Source organism: Xenopus laevis, chromosome 2S (genome assembly GCF_017654675.1).
Source record: "Xenopus laevis strain J_2021 chromosome 2S, Xenopus_laevis_v10.1, whole genome shotgun sequence".
In the NCBI taxonomy this organism is placed as follows: Eukaryota; Metazoa; Chordata; class Amphibia; order Anura; family Pipidae; genus Xenopus; species Xenopus laevis.
The window spans coordinates 86,356,707-86,372,562 of record NC_054374.1 but is presented as its reverse complement, the minus strand read 5'-3'; the positions used below and the strand labels follow the sequence as shown (position 1 = coordinate 86,372,562).

At 40.0% G+C, this 15,856-nt stretch overlaps 1 protein-coding gene across 2 annotated transcripts in view; it reads right to left on the bottom strand.

Annotated features, from left to right (window-relative positions):
- The window catches only part of dtx2.S (deltex 2, E3 ubiquitin ligase S homeolog), a 44,569-nt gene extending 29,181 nt beyond the window's left edge, over positions 1-15,388 (bottom strand). Inside the window, exons 1-2 of one of the 2 annotated variants that reach the window (XM_018248013.2) lie at positions 15,175-15,388; positions 10,919-11,318 (exon numbers count right to left, since the gene is read on the bottom strand). In XM_018248013.2, coding sequence (XP_018103502.1) covers positions 10,919-11,216 — 298 coding nt within the window. In that variant the 5' untranslated portion in view covers positions 11,217-11,318; positions 15,175-15,388. 2 annotated transcript variants of the gene reach the window in all.
- Between the last annotated feature and the right edge of the window lie 468 nt (positions 15,389-15,856).

Genomic DNA, 15,856 nt, shown 5'->3' with positions numbered 1-15,856 from the left:
ATTCAGTGGCCCAAGTCAGATGGATGGTATTAGAACAGGTGAATTTGCCTAGCGGAGGTAATATCCAAAAACAACTATTAAAGAGAGAAGCTGTGTGGATAAAAAAATTGGAGTCTCTTTCTCCAATAGGATTAAACAAAAGTTTTACTTTGTGATGTTTTTTATGCAAAACTAATTAAGTAGTGTTTTATTATTATTATTGTATTTTTCTAGGTAATGGACTAAAATGCATAATCTACTAGATATACCATGATGGTTGGATATTGACTAAATTATGGACTATGAGTTAAATACCAATGTGTTGTGCTATTTAAAACACTAAAGGGTTAATGGATCACATGATGGTGTCACATGTTAAGGAATGTATTTAAGTATATGGTTTAATTGAGTGTGAATTGCACCTGAGGAAGGGGGTATCCCCCCCTAAATGCTTGTGCTGTTTTTTCTGCTGCAATAAATGGATTGAAAAGGCATTGGCCATAGGTGTGCTCCTTCAATACAAAGTCACTTTATATTTTACTGGTCATTTATGGAGACATTAAAGGGGGGGGCTATCATTATCTCTTAACACACAGTTGTGTTAAAAGTCAGTTATTTTGAAAGTTAGATCTATTACATGGTCTAGACAAATGAAGCACACACACCGATATATTTGACCCTTCAATCAAATTCTGACTCTTGCAAAAAGTGAGATTGCTAGGAGAGGGATAACGAAGAGTAACTTAATTTTTGAAACAGTACAGAATATGTAATTTATTATAATAAGTTCTTTGTTTTTCGGAGGTGACAATCATTTAAATTTTCAACTTGGCAAGATATGTGCCCCTTTAAAGAGATTGTTCACCTTTGAGTTAACTTTTAGTTTGATGTAGAGAGTGATATCCTGATACAATTTGGTTTAGATAATGTAGCTGCAGATGTTGGTTTATTTAGCTTGCATTGAATCCTTAGATCTTTCTTTCAGACAAAGGAGCCTACTCGTAAACATGCATTTAATTGTGCTTGCATGATGATACTAACCCAAAGAGGTCCACACCCTGTAACTATGAAGCCAAACAATATAGTTTTTTCTGTCTTCAACTGTGCTCCCTCGAATTTCCTTTTGTGTGAATCAACAAAGCACAGAGGTTCAGGATCTCTTCTCCTGGGCCAGGATATAAACATTCCTCCAAAATCATCTCTCCTGTCCACTTATGCTCAGGAATAACACACCTAAACTATAAGACTGATAATAAAGGGTCCACCTTTAACTGCACAGTGACCAGGATAATACCATTTCCTTTTAAACTAAAAGGACACTGTGCCCTATTTGGAAAGTTCGTATGCTCCTTATTTCTGCCACATTCAATTAAAATTCTATAGCACAGGGACAGCGTTTTGTAAAAATGAGACATTCATGGTGTCCCTAAAGTTGTTTCTTCCCTTTACCCTCCCATTCTGTGTCTGTATCGTATTTAGATATCTTCATCCTTGTACAAATATGTGTAAGTAAATCATAAATTTCTATTGACATGTAATTATCAAGCAGAAAATGAGGTTGGCCTGTAATATAAGCTGATGTTGCAATGCTGATGATTAAATTCTGATGCAAGTTGCACTGGTTTCTGTGCAGACATGTAGTAATTATCTGTATAAATTACTAATCAGCCTTAAAGTGTGTCATTTATATTCTATGTGTACTGTATATTTTGAGTCGATCCCTAAGCTCAGTAACTGACAGAAGCACAGAGCATGTGCAGTGAATCAGCAGAAAAGAAAATGTAATGTACAAAATTGCTACACTACTTCTTTAGTTAAAGGGATTGTTCACCTTTAGTATCATAGAGAGAGTGATGTTTTGAGATTATTTGTAAATGGTTTTCATGTTTTATTATTTATGGCTTTGGAGTTATTTAGCTTTTTATTCAGCAGCTCTCCAGTTTGCAATTTCAGCCATCTGGTCAAAATTACCCTAGCAACCATTCACAGATTTCAATAAGAAACTGGTATATGAATAGGAGAGGCCTGAATAGAAAGATGAGTAATAAAAAGCAGCAATAACAATAAATCTGTAGCCTTACAGAGCATTTGTTGTATAGATATAGTCCTATTTGAAAGCTGGAAAGAGTCAGGAGAAAAATGGAAATAATTCAAAAATTAGAAAAATAAGTCATGAGGACCAATTGAAAAGTTCCTTAGAATTAGCCTATGACATACTTAAAGTTAACCTAAAGGTGAACCACCCTTTTAAGTTTTAGTTCTCCTTTAATTCTTTCTATCCTGAACTGTCTCCTCTTGTCATCTCCGCTTACAACTAGCTCTCTTGTTCCTATATCTTCTTCTCTATATACCCCCCCACACACACTTCTGACATGAGTTAATTAAGCTGGGCTTATGTAGAAAAGGTGTAAAAACACTTTCTTTTCTTTGCTCAAAAATACCTGATTTTACAAATTTAAAGGTACCATGATACTCACATGAGTAATATCCCAAGATCCCTTATGCAGAGAATGTAACTCCCCACTTACTACTTGTGCAGTTTCCCTTCAGAAATAAACTCAAAGATTCAGTGGCAGATTCATGAAATTTGAGGCCCCTAGGCTATACTTTCTACAGGCCCCGCCTATACTCTTCTCCCACTCCCAAAAGTTTAGAAAAATACATTGAATCAAGGTCACGGGTCCACCTGGAGACACGTGTGTAGATAAACCTTCACCCAGCAGGTACCATGCACCCATCCTGGAGCTGAAGGGGCAATAAAAACCACTGTAACCGACAGTACTTAAAGGGATCCTGTCATCAGAAAACATGTTTTTTTCAAAACGCATCAGTTAATAATGCTGCTCCAGCAGAATTCTGCACTGAAATCCATTTCTCAAAAGAGCAAACAGATTTTTTTATATTCAATTTTGAAATTTGACATGGGGCTAGACATTGTCAATTTCCCAGCTGCCCCTGGTCATGTGACTTGTGCCTGCACTTTAGGAGAGAAATGCTTTCTGGCAGGCTGCTGTTTTTCCTTCTCAATGTAACTGAAGGAGTCTCAGTGGGACATGGGTTTTTACTATTGAGTGTTGTTCTTAGATCTACCAGGCAGCTGTTATCTTGTGTTAGGGAGCTGTTATCTGGTTACCTTCCCATTGTTCTTTTGTTTGGCTGCTGGGAGGGGGGAGGGAGGGGTGATATCACTCCAACTTGCAGTACAGCAGTAAAGAGTGATTGAAGTTTATCAGAGCACAAGTCACATGACCAGGGGCAGCTGGGAAATTGACAATATCTCTAGACCCATGTCAGATTTCAAAATTGAATATAAAAAAAGCTGTTTGCTCTTTTGAGAAATGGATTTCAGTGCAGAATTCTGCTGGAGCAGCACTATTAACGGATTCATTTTGAAAAAAAAAATTTTCCCATGACAGTATCCCTTTAAAGGAGAAGGAAATTCCCTGGGCGCAAAAAAAAAAAAACTGCATCCGCAGTAGGAGCATTTACCGGTACGGATCTACTGCGCATTCACCAAAAGTCACAAAGTTTTCCGATTTCACTTCGGATCCGTACCGGTAAATGCTCCTACTGCGCATGTGCCAGAAGATGCCGATTAATCCAGGAAGAAGACCGCTTGGGAGCAGATGGCACCTGTAAACTCCGTGGACAGGATCTGCGCAGAGGGGTGAGTAACAAGTTAGGGGCATTTGCCCGGGGGGACAGGTAGGCCAGGGTGGAGGAGGGAGGGGGGGCAACACAGGGGAGGGATTTTTTCACCCAGGGGGTTTCTTTCTCCTTTAATATTCTCCTATTTATGTCTGTTAGTTTACCACCCAATTAGATTGTAAACTCTATGGGACAGGAATCTCCTCTCTCGTCACTTACAGGGGAATGTAATAAAAGTCGCAAAGAGCAAAACAATTCGCACCAATAAGACTAAAAATCCACATCTCGCAATGTAATATTGTTCCTTAAACTGTTATTGCATTGCGAATTTTAATTGCGCATTACGAATTTTAATTGCGCACTCATAATAAGTGCTTGAAGGTGTCGTAATCTTTTGGAGCAAACATAACGACTTTTTCAGTAAGAAGTTTTATTACATTGACTGCGCATTGGCGCAAACTATAAAATTCGCAAACGGTCTTTCACTGTTGGAAGTGGTCGCTAAACAGTTTCCGGGCTCGCAAAAGCTATATTAAATTCGCACAAAGCAAAATTTGTTCGCGCAAAGGCATAACTTTTCGCATTGCGAATAGTTTTTCCGTTAGCGATTTTTATTACATTCCCCCGTTAATGTCTTAATTTTAAAGTAACTGTATTTTGTATTTATTTGCATTCATTCATGCCCAATTTGTTTAATCAATTTACTGTTCGTCTGTACAGTGCTGTGTATATAAGTAGAGCTATATAAATAAATGTATGCCTAACATTTCTAACATTACTTGCCCTCATGTTTTTTTATTTTGGGGATTCTAATTGTTTTAGTTGCTTCTGGCTGGCAGTGAATACTAAGCATATTCATCTAAGCATATTCATCTAAGCATATTTCTTTAGTTTCTAATGAACATTAAAATCATCATACAGACCCTGCAAATATCCCCTCTTGAAATGCCACAACCTCAGTCTCCTGTGCCAGCTTTCTTAAGGCAATCACCATGATCTGCTGCTTCACTTTTTCTCTCTTGCTCACTGGCATTGATTGTCAAAAAAGAGCCCAAAAGCTAGAAATTGTCAATAAATGGGGCTTGTGGTGAACAATAGTGATGGACGAATCTGACCCATTTTGCTTTGCGAAAATTTGCGAAACAGCGATAAGTTCTTCAAATGTATTAAATCTATTTTCACTCAATTAAGTCAATGGTTGTCTTTTAAGCAGAGAAACCTGGCGAAAAATTTTGCTCATCACTAGTGAACATACATTTTGCCTATTGTTTTAATCACAAAAACAGAGAGACTAATACTACTCCATGTAGATTACCATGGCCTATGCTATTAGTGCACAGTAACTTCAGTCTAACTTCTGCCCTGCTTAGCTCAATAAAATAATAAACATTTTTTTAATAAAACAATAGGCAAAAAGTATTTTCAGCACAAGTCCTATTCATTAACCTCAGTTTGAACCGGGGAGGGGGGGGGGGATAATCTGATTACACTAGTATGGCCTGATTAAGTAAAGGCAATCTAAATCCAAGAAAATGATGTCACCTTAAGATCAGATTCAAATAAATAGAGCAGAGGCAATGAGCAGATCTGCTTCTCTCAACCAGCAAATAAACACAGGATAAGAGCAGCTGAGCCTTTCAGCTTGTGTGCCCACAGCTTTAAAACACATATGGATTCAATGTCAGCATGATGTTAAATTGACAATAAACATTACAACCCTTGAGTAAATAGTACATATAACCTAACAAATACATCTTTTCCCCCTAAGTAAAGCAGTCACAAACAACGCCTTAGTCAATACAGTGTTAAATTTCAAGAAATACTTGTAGGTCACACCAAACAAAGCAGGTCACTCACACCCATTTCTTCTCTGTTTTCATTCGTGCAGATGCTTTGCCATTCACGGGCTAATTATACCATGCAATGGGGAGGTACATACATGTTTTACTGAACCACAGAAACTGTTAATAAAGAGGTAGGCTATGTGACAGGTTATACAAATGATACTGCCCTGGGACACTAGCCTAATGTACTGACAAAAAGACATTATTAACGAATATATAATATACAGGTAACAAGGAGTATGGATGTAATATTTTTTTACTTTATTTTTTATTCTTCAGTAGCAAAATGGTTTCCATGATCATCAACATACAGTTCAAGGAGGTAAAACAAAAAAAGATAGTTTTGCCTTTTTTGTATTATAGACATGAACGAATGAAGAGGGCAGCTTGAAGCAACTGAAGTATACGAGACTTTGGTACTCATATACCGGTCTAGAACTGCTAATTAAAAAAAAAAAACATTACTAGCAAGATTAGGGTGGAATTCTTTTAAACTCCTGCCACACTGTTCATGGTGGTACAAATGTATTTCCCCACCCTGCATCTGTTTCTAGGGATACACCAAATCTAGGCTTTAGTTCAGGATTTAGACAAATCCCAGTACTTTCTGTGAGATTTGGTAAGGCTTGGAATACTTTTGTGCACTATGCAAAACGGCATGTAGGGTTGAGAATTAATTCGTTTGGTTATAGGACGTGTTCCACTTCCCCCCAGCACTTTTTAGCATGGCATATTGCACAGCAAGTTAGGCTGCAATTCTTTCTGGCAGGGCTCGAACTAGGGGTAGGCACAAGAGGCACATGCCTTGGGCGCCAGGCACTTAACTTATATGCAGCCTACCCCTAGTCCAACAAGTGTTACCACATTGAAAAGTGGGTGCGCTTTGTGAAGTCGAAGTGCTTTGCGCACGGCCACGCGCGCCGTTGCGCACGCGCGTCCTCGGTTGCGCATAGTTACGCACAATTACGCACGCGCGTCCTCAGTTGCGCATGGTTACGCACAATTGCGCACGCGCGTCCTCAGTTGCGCACAATTACGCACGCGCGTCCTCAGTTGCGCATGGTTACGCACAATTGCGCACGCGCGTCCTCGGTTACGCACAATTACGCACGCGCGTCCTCGGTTACGCACAATTACGCACGCGCGTCCTCGGTTACGCACAATTACGCACGCGCGTCCTCGGTTACGCATGGTTACGCACAATAACGCACGCGCGTCCTCGGTTACGCACGATTGCCTACCAACCGTTGCGCACAGCTGTGGTGGGGACCTAAATTGCCAACGGCAGCTGGGTTGCCTGGGGCAACTGACAGACCTGGCCCGGCACTGCTTTCTGGTGGAGCCCGTGGGGGAGGGGATTGGGTGGTAAATTGGAGGCTTGGGAGCTGTAATTGGTGGGTGCAAAGATGGAGGACTTAAGAGGCTTGGTATGGTCACATAATAGTTTAGTGATGGGTGTAAAGGATGTGCAATTAAAAATTTACTGCCAAATTGCAAACAATGTAATGGCTAGGCTGTTGAAATTACAGCAGGGTGGCTACCCTATTTTAGGCTGCCAAGCTCTGCACCTACTTCAAATTCTTCCCCATCTTCGCCAGCCTCAATATAGAACACTTTTTACAGAAGCTGCAGGACTGTGCCCTTCTCTAGATTCACTTTGCTCAGAAACACACAGGTTGCTACAGGTAGCGAGGTTGGGGCAGGAGCAATATGATTTTTTTCTACCCACCCACTTTTTCATACAGCCCAAAGTCAATGGATTGAATTTGCTTCAGAAACACACAAACTGTGTGTAAACAAAGAGTGAAATTTATGTGCATCCCCCAACGTACAGCGCCAGTGTCAGACACAGGAAAGTATGATATACAGGGAAACTGTGAGAGAACCACATTGGTAAAAAATTAGCATAGACCTTACAGAAGATAAACAGCCAATAATCTACTGTACTAAAATGCCTTCTAGCACCAAAACAAGAATTAATGGGGGGGGCAATATAAACATTACAGCAGTAATTCTTGCAGACTAATTCAGTGGTTTTTAAACATTTTTCTCAGGGGACAAAAATAATTTTGCAGAATCAACCAAAATGTGGTTTGGAACCACATCTTCACCTTGCTTTAAATCATTATATTTAATTAGGAAAAAAAACTCATTATATAGGGGGATGATGGAGACCCAACTCAAACAGCATAGGGACCTACATTTGGATCCTGACCTAGGTTAAGGCTAATGTCTGTGTGTGTGTGTGTGTGGGGGGGGGTTTGTTCACTGGCGTATTCACACATTGTAAGAATCCCTGCTTCAATGGAATTGGTTTGGTAGTAATATGTCAAGCTTTTACGCTTACTAAAATAAACATCAGGTCTTATTTACAATGGCTGAGAACCTTTGATTTATTGAGACTGGGCAAGCCCAGATTTTCCCTCTGCAATAAAACGATTTATTTTATCTGTTGACACACAGGGAGCTCTTGTGGAGGACAGAAAACAATTATAAAGAGCTAAATTACCTGTTTTTGTTCCGACTCTATTGGTGGTAGTAAACAAAACTAACCATACACCATTGGAGCCTCTTCTATTAGAGTAATGTTCACTAGCTGACTGTGGGAATTGCAGAGTCCAAAGCAAAATGAGGTACCGATATTTCATGATACGTTGTTTTACTCGCTGGCTTAAGTCACCAATTGAGACAAAGTAATGTAATTAAAGGTGCAAAGTTTACTACTGGTCTATTAACCCATACCAATCAATCAGCAGCTAGCACATGCTTATAAACAAACACCTAGCAACATGCAATGTTCATTATAAAATACTGTTCTTGCGAATGTTTGAACTTGCTTGCATGGATGCAGGCTAACCACACTCAAAAAGAATGCAATGACCAGGACTTTTGCAATACATTTTATAGTATTTCAATACTGTACAAGTGTCTAAACTGTTCCAGGAAGCAAAATATATTATTTAAAACATGAATTGGAAGACTTTTCTTTCCCACCAAAAACACCAACTGATTTTTGAACTTTGAGCCTAGGTAAGGAAAATCAGCGCTCTAAAAAGAACTTTATAAAGCAATTTTCAGAGCAAATTCAAAATACGATCCATAAACATCTTTCAGGTAACCATAGACAGAGTTTTAATAAACAGATGCTTGATCTCATCATTTCTGTTTTTACAAGCCAAATTACAAACAAAAATGATTTGGCGCTGCCTCCCATCTAATGTAAAATAAATTAATTGTGGGAAAGCCCGACTTCATAGTTTGTAAAATGACACCCTGGCCGTGCCTGTACATGTCAGCTATATTGTCTCTTTCTCAATCTATTTGATCTTCACACAATCAACAATAAAGCTCTGTAACAGGACGCAGTGTCTCACAATTCATTATATTATTTATAAATCAACAGATTTACTAGTCTCAGAGCTGGCCTAGCTTCTGGTAAAGCAGAATACACATTTTAATATGCTATACAAAATATGCAGAAAAAAAATCAATTTTATATATCTGGAAATACTTTAATACTTTGTGCAGAATAACATAATGTGGTCATAAGGAACATACACCTTAGAGAGCCTGCAGTGTATTTACAACTTGCATTGACTTAGACAAGTTACAAAAAAAACACACTATTTGATACGGCATTGTAATCAAAGAGTACCTGCACGGGTTCAATCGGACAGACCGGTGTTCAAACCAGACCCGCAAGCCGACCCGCACCCACCACCTGACCCAGCCGGCAAACAGCTTGCTTACCCCACCCCCAACCCGGCACCCGCTAAAACCAGAAGTGACGTCAGTTTTAACCGGAAGTTGCATCACACAGGACCCTATTCTGCTAGGTAAGGAAAGAAATCTTAGCAAAAACTCAGGAGAGGGTAGGCGGGACTAGTCCTGCAACATAGCCAGGTACCCAGACGGGTTACCTGCGGACTACCCATGCAATCAGGCACTCTGCCCAATACCCAACCACCTGATGCAGGACTCTACCTGGTAAAAAAAAAAAAAACTCAAAAAGATTTGGTGTACTGCAGTGCAGAATGTGTTTCCTTGTACTGTTGTAGTGTGTATTGTTCATTTGGTGGAAAAAAAAATCACATCTCGGTCACTGTCTATTTTGAGGTTCTAGCTATCTTTATAAATAATAGCATTAAAGTCTCATAGGCATATTTCCCCCCAATTTACAATGTAAAAGCAGGGAAGAACCATCAGCGGCTACAGTCTCCTTCCATTCATTATAATGGGAATGACATGACTGGTACTGATGCTTGTCAGCCCCAAAAGATATTTTTGGGCTAAAAAGCACAATTATTAAAAATAGCACACATTTAAATTTCAGGTGAAAGTGAGGGAACAGTGGAAGTTTTCAGCCCTTCTCTAACAGATGAAAACAAACCTCTTAACCATAGCCCTAGTACACACAAGTTAATGTCTCCTTGACCTTTTACACCACTACATACTTCAGATGTCTTAAGTTGGCGTGCCACTGTCGGAACTTTTCATTCATTTTCATTTCAACAAGTGAACCTAGATGAAGGATCATGAAAATATGTCTAAACAATTTTGCAATCGTACCAAAATGTATGTGTCTACACTTTGATATGTTTGGGACATCTGCCAACCCTCAAAACAGCAATTCGATTAACTGAAGCTGGTGCTGGGAAGTTGGATCAATGCAATAAGACCATCAGAATGCATAATCAATAGGCATCCAATCCAATAGTTGTACAGAATCTGCAGCAATATTTTGTCACTATACTTATTGTGCAAAATGATTGAGAAAATATGAAAAAATATAAAATGGAAGTACCGTGATAAATTATAAATGATAATGCCCTGTTAAACCAAAGCCATGAAAAGGGAGGATGAAACAGGCAAAGCTAATAATTCAAATTACTACGCAGATACTTAGGGGCAGATTTATCAAAATGTGAGAATAGAATTTCCCACGGAAAAATTCAACTATATCCTATTCATTCCTATGGGGGTTTTAGAATCATATTTATCAATGGAGTTTACCGCTTGATAAATATGCTTTAAATAAACCCACTGCGGTGAGGTCTAAATACACACTGATAAATTTGCCTCTTAATATTTTTCATTCACTAATGTGGAATACGGGTACATTTTTAATATGAGCTCTAAACATATTTCTTAAAATAACGTGGGAGAGGCAATCTCAAGAGGGCAACAAAGCACTAAAGTGCTAAATGTGCTATTGCTCTATAGGGAAATGTCTGACAGATCAAAAGATAAATAAATGTACTTACTCTTTGAGAAATAGGTCAAATATTATGGTATTTGGAATTATTCAGTCTTATAGACAAAGCTTATTTGTTTGGTATGGCACACTTCATCATGAATAGCATAAAAAGCAAAATTAATCATGTAATACAGTGTATACATTTTATATTTTCTTCTGAAAAGAAAAACCTGATTCATCAACTTCTTACCTGTGTCTTGCCTAAACTGTGAAAGGGTTGGAATATCAATAATGTATGGTGCCAGTTTAGGATCAACTTTTCCAAGAGATATGCTGTTGCTGTTTGCGTAGGCTCGGAAACCTTTTTGCTGTGAATAAGACACCATATATTGTTCTATATAGTTGCTCACTGCACTGTTGTACGGTCTCCATTTGTTATGCTCATCTTGCCATTCCCATACGGCAACAGAAACATTCCACTGATTAGACACCATAGGAAGTCCTGAGAAACTAGGAACCCCACCACCTGGTGGAGGAGCAGCTGCCATCTGAAAGGAATGAGCTTATTATCCAAAAAAATAAACTGCCCTTGGTGTTCAGAGATACTTCTTTTGGATTGCAACTCCTTTTTCATTTACCATTGTACACACCTAAAAAAGAAAATGTGTTATATTTGATTTATCCAAATAAGGATCAGTAGCACAAACAGGATGCATTATTACAATAAACAACACATTAGCTGCAGCAGCTTTTCTACCATTAAAATTCCAGATACAAAACAATATTAAATATGACGAGTATTGGTTAGAGCAATCTGCCCACTGTAGCGACCTATTGTCCATTATAAGCACAAATCAATGCTACGGGTGGATATGTTTACATGTTAATTGGCATGGTTAAAAAAGGATTGGTATTTTGCTAGCCTGGCCAATATAAAAGCCTGCTTGCTACGAATGTTAATAGGGAAATAAGCTGAAAGATAGGAATTGTCATTTTTCCTCCATGGTGTCTCTGAAACATTAAGGATGGCTTCACTTGCATTTCTTCTAAGGTCCAGGTGGACTCATGAACATAAACAGCCCCCCTGCCTAAAGATTTTATACTAGAATGGCCCTCAAAAGAAGTAAAAGTTAGGATGATGGTCTCACAAATATACATTTAAATATTTTTAGGAGCCACAACACCCTTCATCGTCTTCTAGGAGCGTTGCCTGAAGTGTTGGTAGTGCATATATTCAGTTAAGAAACCAAAGTCACTTAACCACCAATGCAGGGCTATCGCAGGGTGTTTTTGGTACCGCATTTTTGGGCAACTAATAATCACAGCAGGAAAAGTGCAGAAAATTGCCTTTGCGAGGGCAGTGGCTATTTAATAACTACTACAGTTTACATTATTAAGCATACCCCCCCCCCCAGTTAAGTGGATGTTTATAAGTGCTTTTACACAGGTGATCCGCATTGAGTTTGTCAAATGCATATATTGTGTGTGTTTTTGTGAGTTGTAAACATGCATCTCTCTAATTCACTATATTATGAATGTGAATTATATAAGTGTTCAGAGAAACCCAGAACCGGGCCACGGACAGTATGGAACTGTGCAGCCGAGCCTAGCAACCAATTAATGCGGGCGCCAAATTGTGAACCCCGGCGCACCAGAATTGGACGCCGCCGCCCCCCGACCCTTGAACAAAAATTTGCCTCTACACCGGCCCCCGGGCAAGAAAAGGTTGGGGACTGATGCCCAAATAAAAAAGAGAGAGACCTCCTTTCTCTAGTTTCTGACTTACTGTGTGCATCAAGCCTATCTATGGAATTATACTGCCTTTTATGAAAACCTCCCCCAATAAAAATTCTAGACACTAGAGGTCATTAACCTCAAGAGGACAAATACCAGGACTATATATTATTCTTATAAAAACTGAAGCTTACCAACTGCGGAAGTAAATACCAAATAGACACTTCAGAGCTGTTGGCTACACACAGGAAATTATCTTTTAAGTAAAGACAGTATAGTGCAGAAAAATTGAACACATTATCTTTTGCAGGAAAGAAAGGTTTTAAATCAAACAGCACCATTCTCTTGCTTGCCAAGCTTGCTAACCCTCATCAAAATCTAACACTCCCTGCCAATTCTCCCCAGGCAAATGGTGTTGCATTTTCCTCCCAATAATTTGCAAACTCATTTTCACTTTAAACCAGACAGATCTCTTCAATAGAAGCAGGTTGAAAACAGAAACTCAAGGGTAAAAATCCCCTTAATGCACATGTTGCATCAGCAAATTTCCCAAACACTTTACATCTGGATAAATAACATGTTGTGTGGTTAAATAAAAGGCTAGCCAAAAAAAACCATATTTTATTCCATTTTAAACTAACAAACCAGCTCACAGCCTATGATTACTAGGTGTTCAAACCCAAACCTCAAACACATGTAACAAACAAAAAAACAGTGCATGAGGGTCCTGTGAAATATTGTGACATGCAAAAAATACATAAAACTAACTAGCACATTGCGTTTATATGTGCATTGCCTTACAGAGAATATTTAAAGGGAAAGTAACACATTCATAAAGGGCTGAAATATAATGGGAGCTGTAAACACCAGGGCTAGATTTTTAAGGGTAATGGCTAGGCTTGCCACCTTTTTTCCTTAACTAATAACAGCTTTCTGGAAGGCAGGCTGTGATGTCCCTTGGAGGTGGGGCTATTACATATATGGGTGGGGTAATAGGCAGGGAAACGTGGATGGGCGGAGAATGGACCTGGAGAATGGGCGGGGAAAGAGTTGGGCTTGCAGTTATAAAGGGTGATTGGCAGAACAGGGGGGAAGTGAAGGCTTTATACATTTACTGGATAACAGTGCTAACTGGTGATTTACTGGCTAGGCTGGCCAAATACCAGCCAAGTGGTAACCGTAGTATTACTTTGAAGCACAACCCCCCCCCCCCAACCACCTAAATCTGCATTTGCGGGTCAGATGATCATCACTTGAAAATATACTAGTCAGTGCTCAAGAGATAATTGCCTGACCACAAGAGCATCTGTGGGTATAAATCTGAGCCATTCCAAACATTGTGCTCTAAGAGAGAAAACACATGGAATTTTACTGTGTTCCATTACCATAAGTAACACTGTTTGTCAATTTTTTTCCAGCTTTTCAAAGCATTCCCTTAAAGGAGCCATGAAGGATAAATGAACCCCCCCCCCCAATTTTGTAGGCAATCATGTATAATATATGGTGTTGGTTTTACTTTTGGCTGTAAATTTATTTTTTCTTTAAAAATAGCATCTTTATTGGCGCTCCCCATCTCTGTAGTGATGTGTGGGTCAGGCTTTTCCCGAACCACACCCACCCGACCCGTTTCATAGACCCGCGGGTCAATCGGTTTTGGGCCGACCTCGCATGCTCATTTCTGGGTCGTGCTTCTGACTGCTCTCCCCACCCACGACCCGGAAATGAGCATGCAAGGTTGGCCCGAACCTGCCCGACCAGTGGGTTTCCGCGGGTATTGGGCCGGCCCACACATCACTAGTTCTCTGGTCTCTGTCCAAGTTTCAAATGAAGTGTGGGTGTGTCCTAATGATCCCTGCCAGAAGCACAGTAGGAGGGGAACAGCCAATCACAGCCCTGCAATCACACAAGCAAAGACAGGCATCAGTTCCCGATCAGGTCCTGCTAGCTGCTGATTGGTTCCTGTCCTACAGGGCAGTGTGCTACCGGCTCCCCTGCACAGCAAGAGAATTCAGCAAGCAGGAAGTGGAAGAGATTATTAGGGGTTTTACAGAAATATTCAATAAATCAGCCTGAAAAACTATGTTTTAAAACACATTCCTTCTATCTTTAAGAGTATAATGCACTGGTACATTCTTGTTTTTTAAACACAAAATGTCTCCTTTAATGCAAAAAGACCAGTTACAATCATCTAGATATATAGTTCGGAGCTTTTTAATCACTTGTGTGACACAGTACATATCCAGTTCCTCTTCGACCTGTGCAGTGCTGCATGTTGTCTGTCAACACAAAGTCTGACAAGACCAAAGTGCATCAGAGGTGAGGGTTAGGTTGAAAAAACTTCTTCTGAAGTATTTTACAGCAAACTGACTATATGGAGCAGCACTCTTCATTTAATGAACTAGTCTCTTGCAGACAAACACCATGCTGGGAACGTCTGGACTGTACCATAAGCACAGACATAAGCATGCACCGAAATGACTCATGCTACTGATTGCTGCAGAAAATAAAGGGGTTCTGTTTACAGACAGATTACATCTGAGCCCGGCAATCCGACCTCATATCACCCTGCGCTCCACCAGCAGCCACGTACATACTACATGTCACACCCACGTTGTACATACTACATGTCACACCCAGCAGTTCATATCACACTACTCCCCCCGCAGTCCTGCTCATATTACAGTTTGTTCCCCTTCTACTTACTATAGTAAAAGCAACCCCCCCCCCCCAACAGCACAATACAGAATTTCTTACTCTCCGTCCAGCCCTTACCTCCGCCATTTCCGCCTCACACCGGACCTCAGCACTTGCAAGCCTGTCTTTGTTTATTGCTGTACCTTTCTCTCATCAGAAACCTGAGCCGCCAGAGTTCTACATTCAGGTCGCCTATTCCCTCTCTGCATGGGCCGCAGCAGCTCCACAGACTGGCTTTGAGGAAGTAGTGATAACGCAGCAAAACACGCCCTCCAGTGACATCACATTCACCCGCCCACATCTTGTCACATGTCACCAGCACAACTTCCTCAAAGCAGCTGTTTGGAGCTGCAGCATCCAGAGAGGGGAGTGGGATATTGATAGTGACACATCATTTTATTTTTGTGGGCACAGTTACACATAATTCCCATTATTCCTGTGGTCACATTGGCACATAATTCCCAGTATTTTTGTGGGAACAGTTGCACATTAGTCCCAGTATTCCCATGGGCACATTGGAACATAATTCCCAGTATTCCTGTGGGCACGTTTGCATATAATTCCCAGTAATCTTGTGGACACAGTTGCACATTAGTCCCAGTATTCCTGTTGGCACATTGGCACATAATTCCCAGTATTCTTGTGGGTAATTTCCAGTATTCCCTTGGGCACATTGGCACATAATTCCCAGTATTCTTGTGGACACATTTACACATAATTCCCAGTATTCCCGTGGGCACATTGGCACATAATTCCCAGA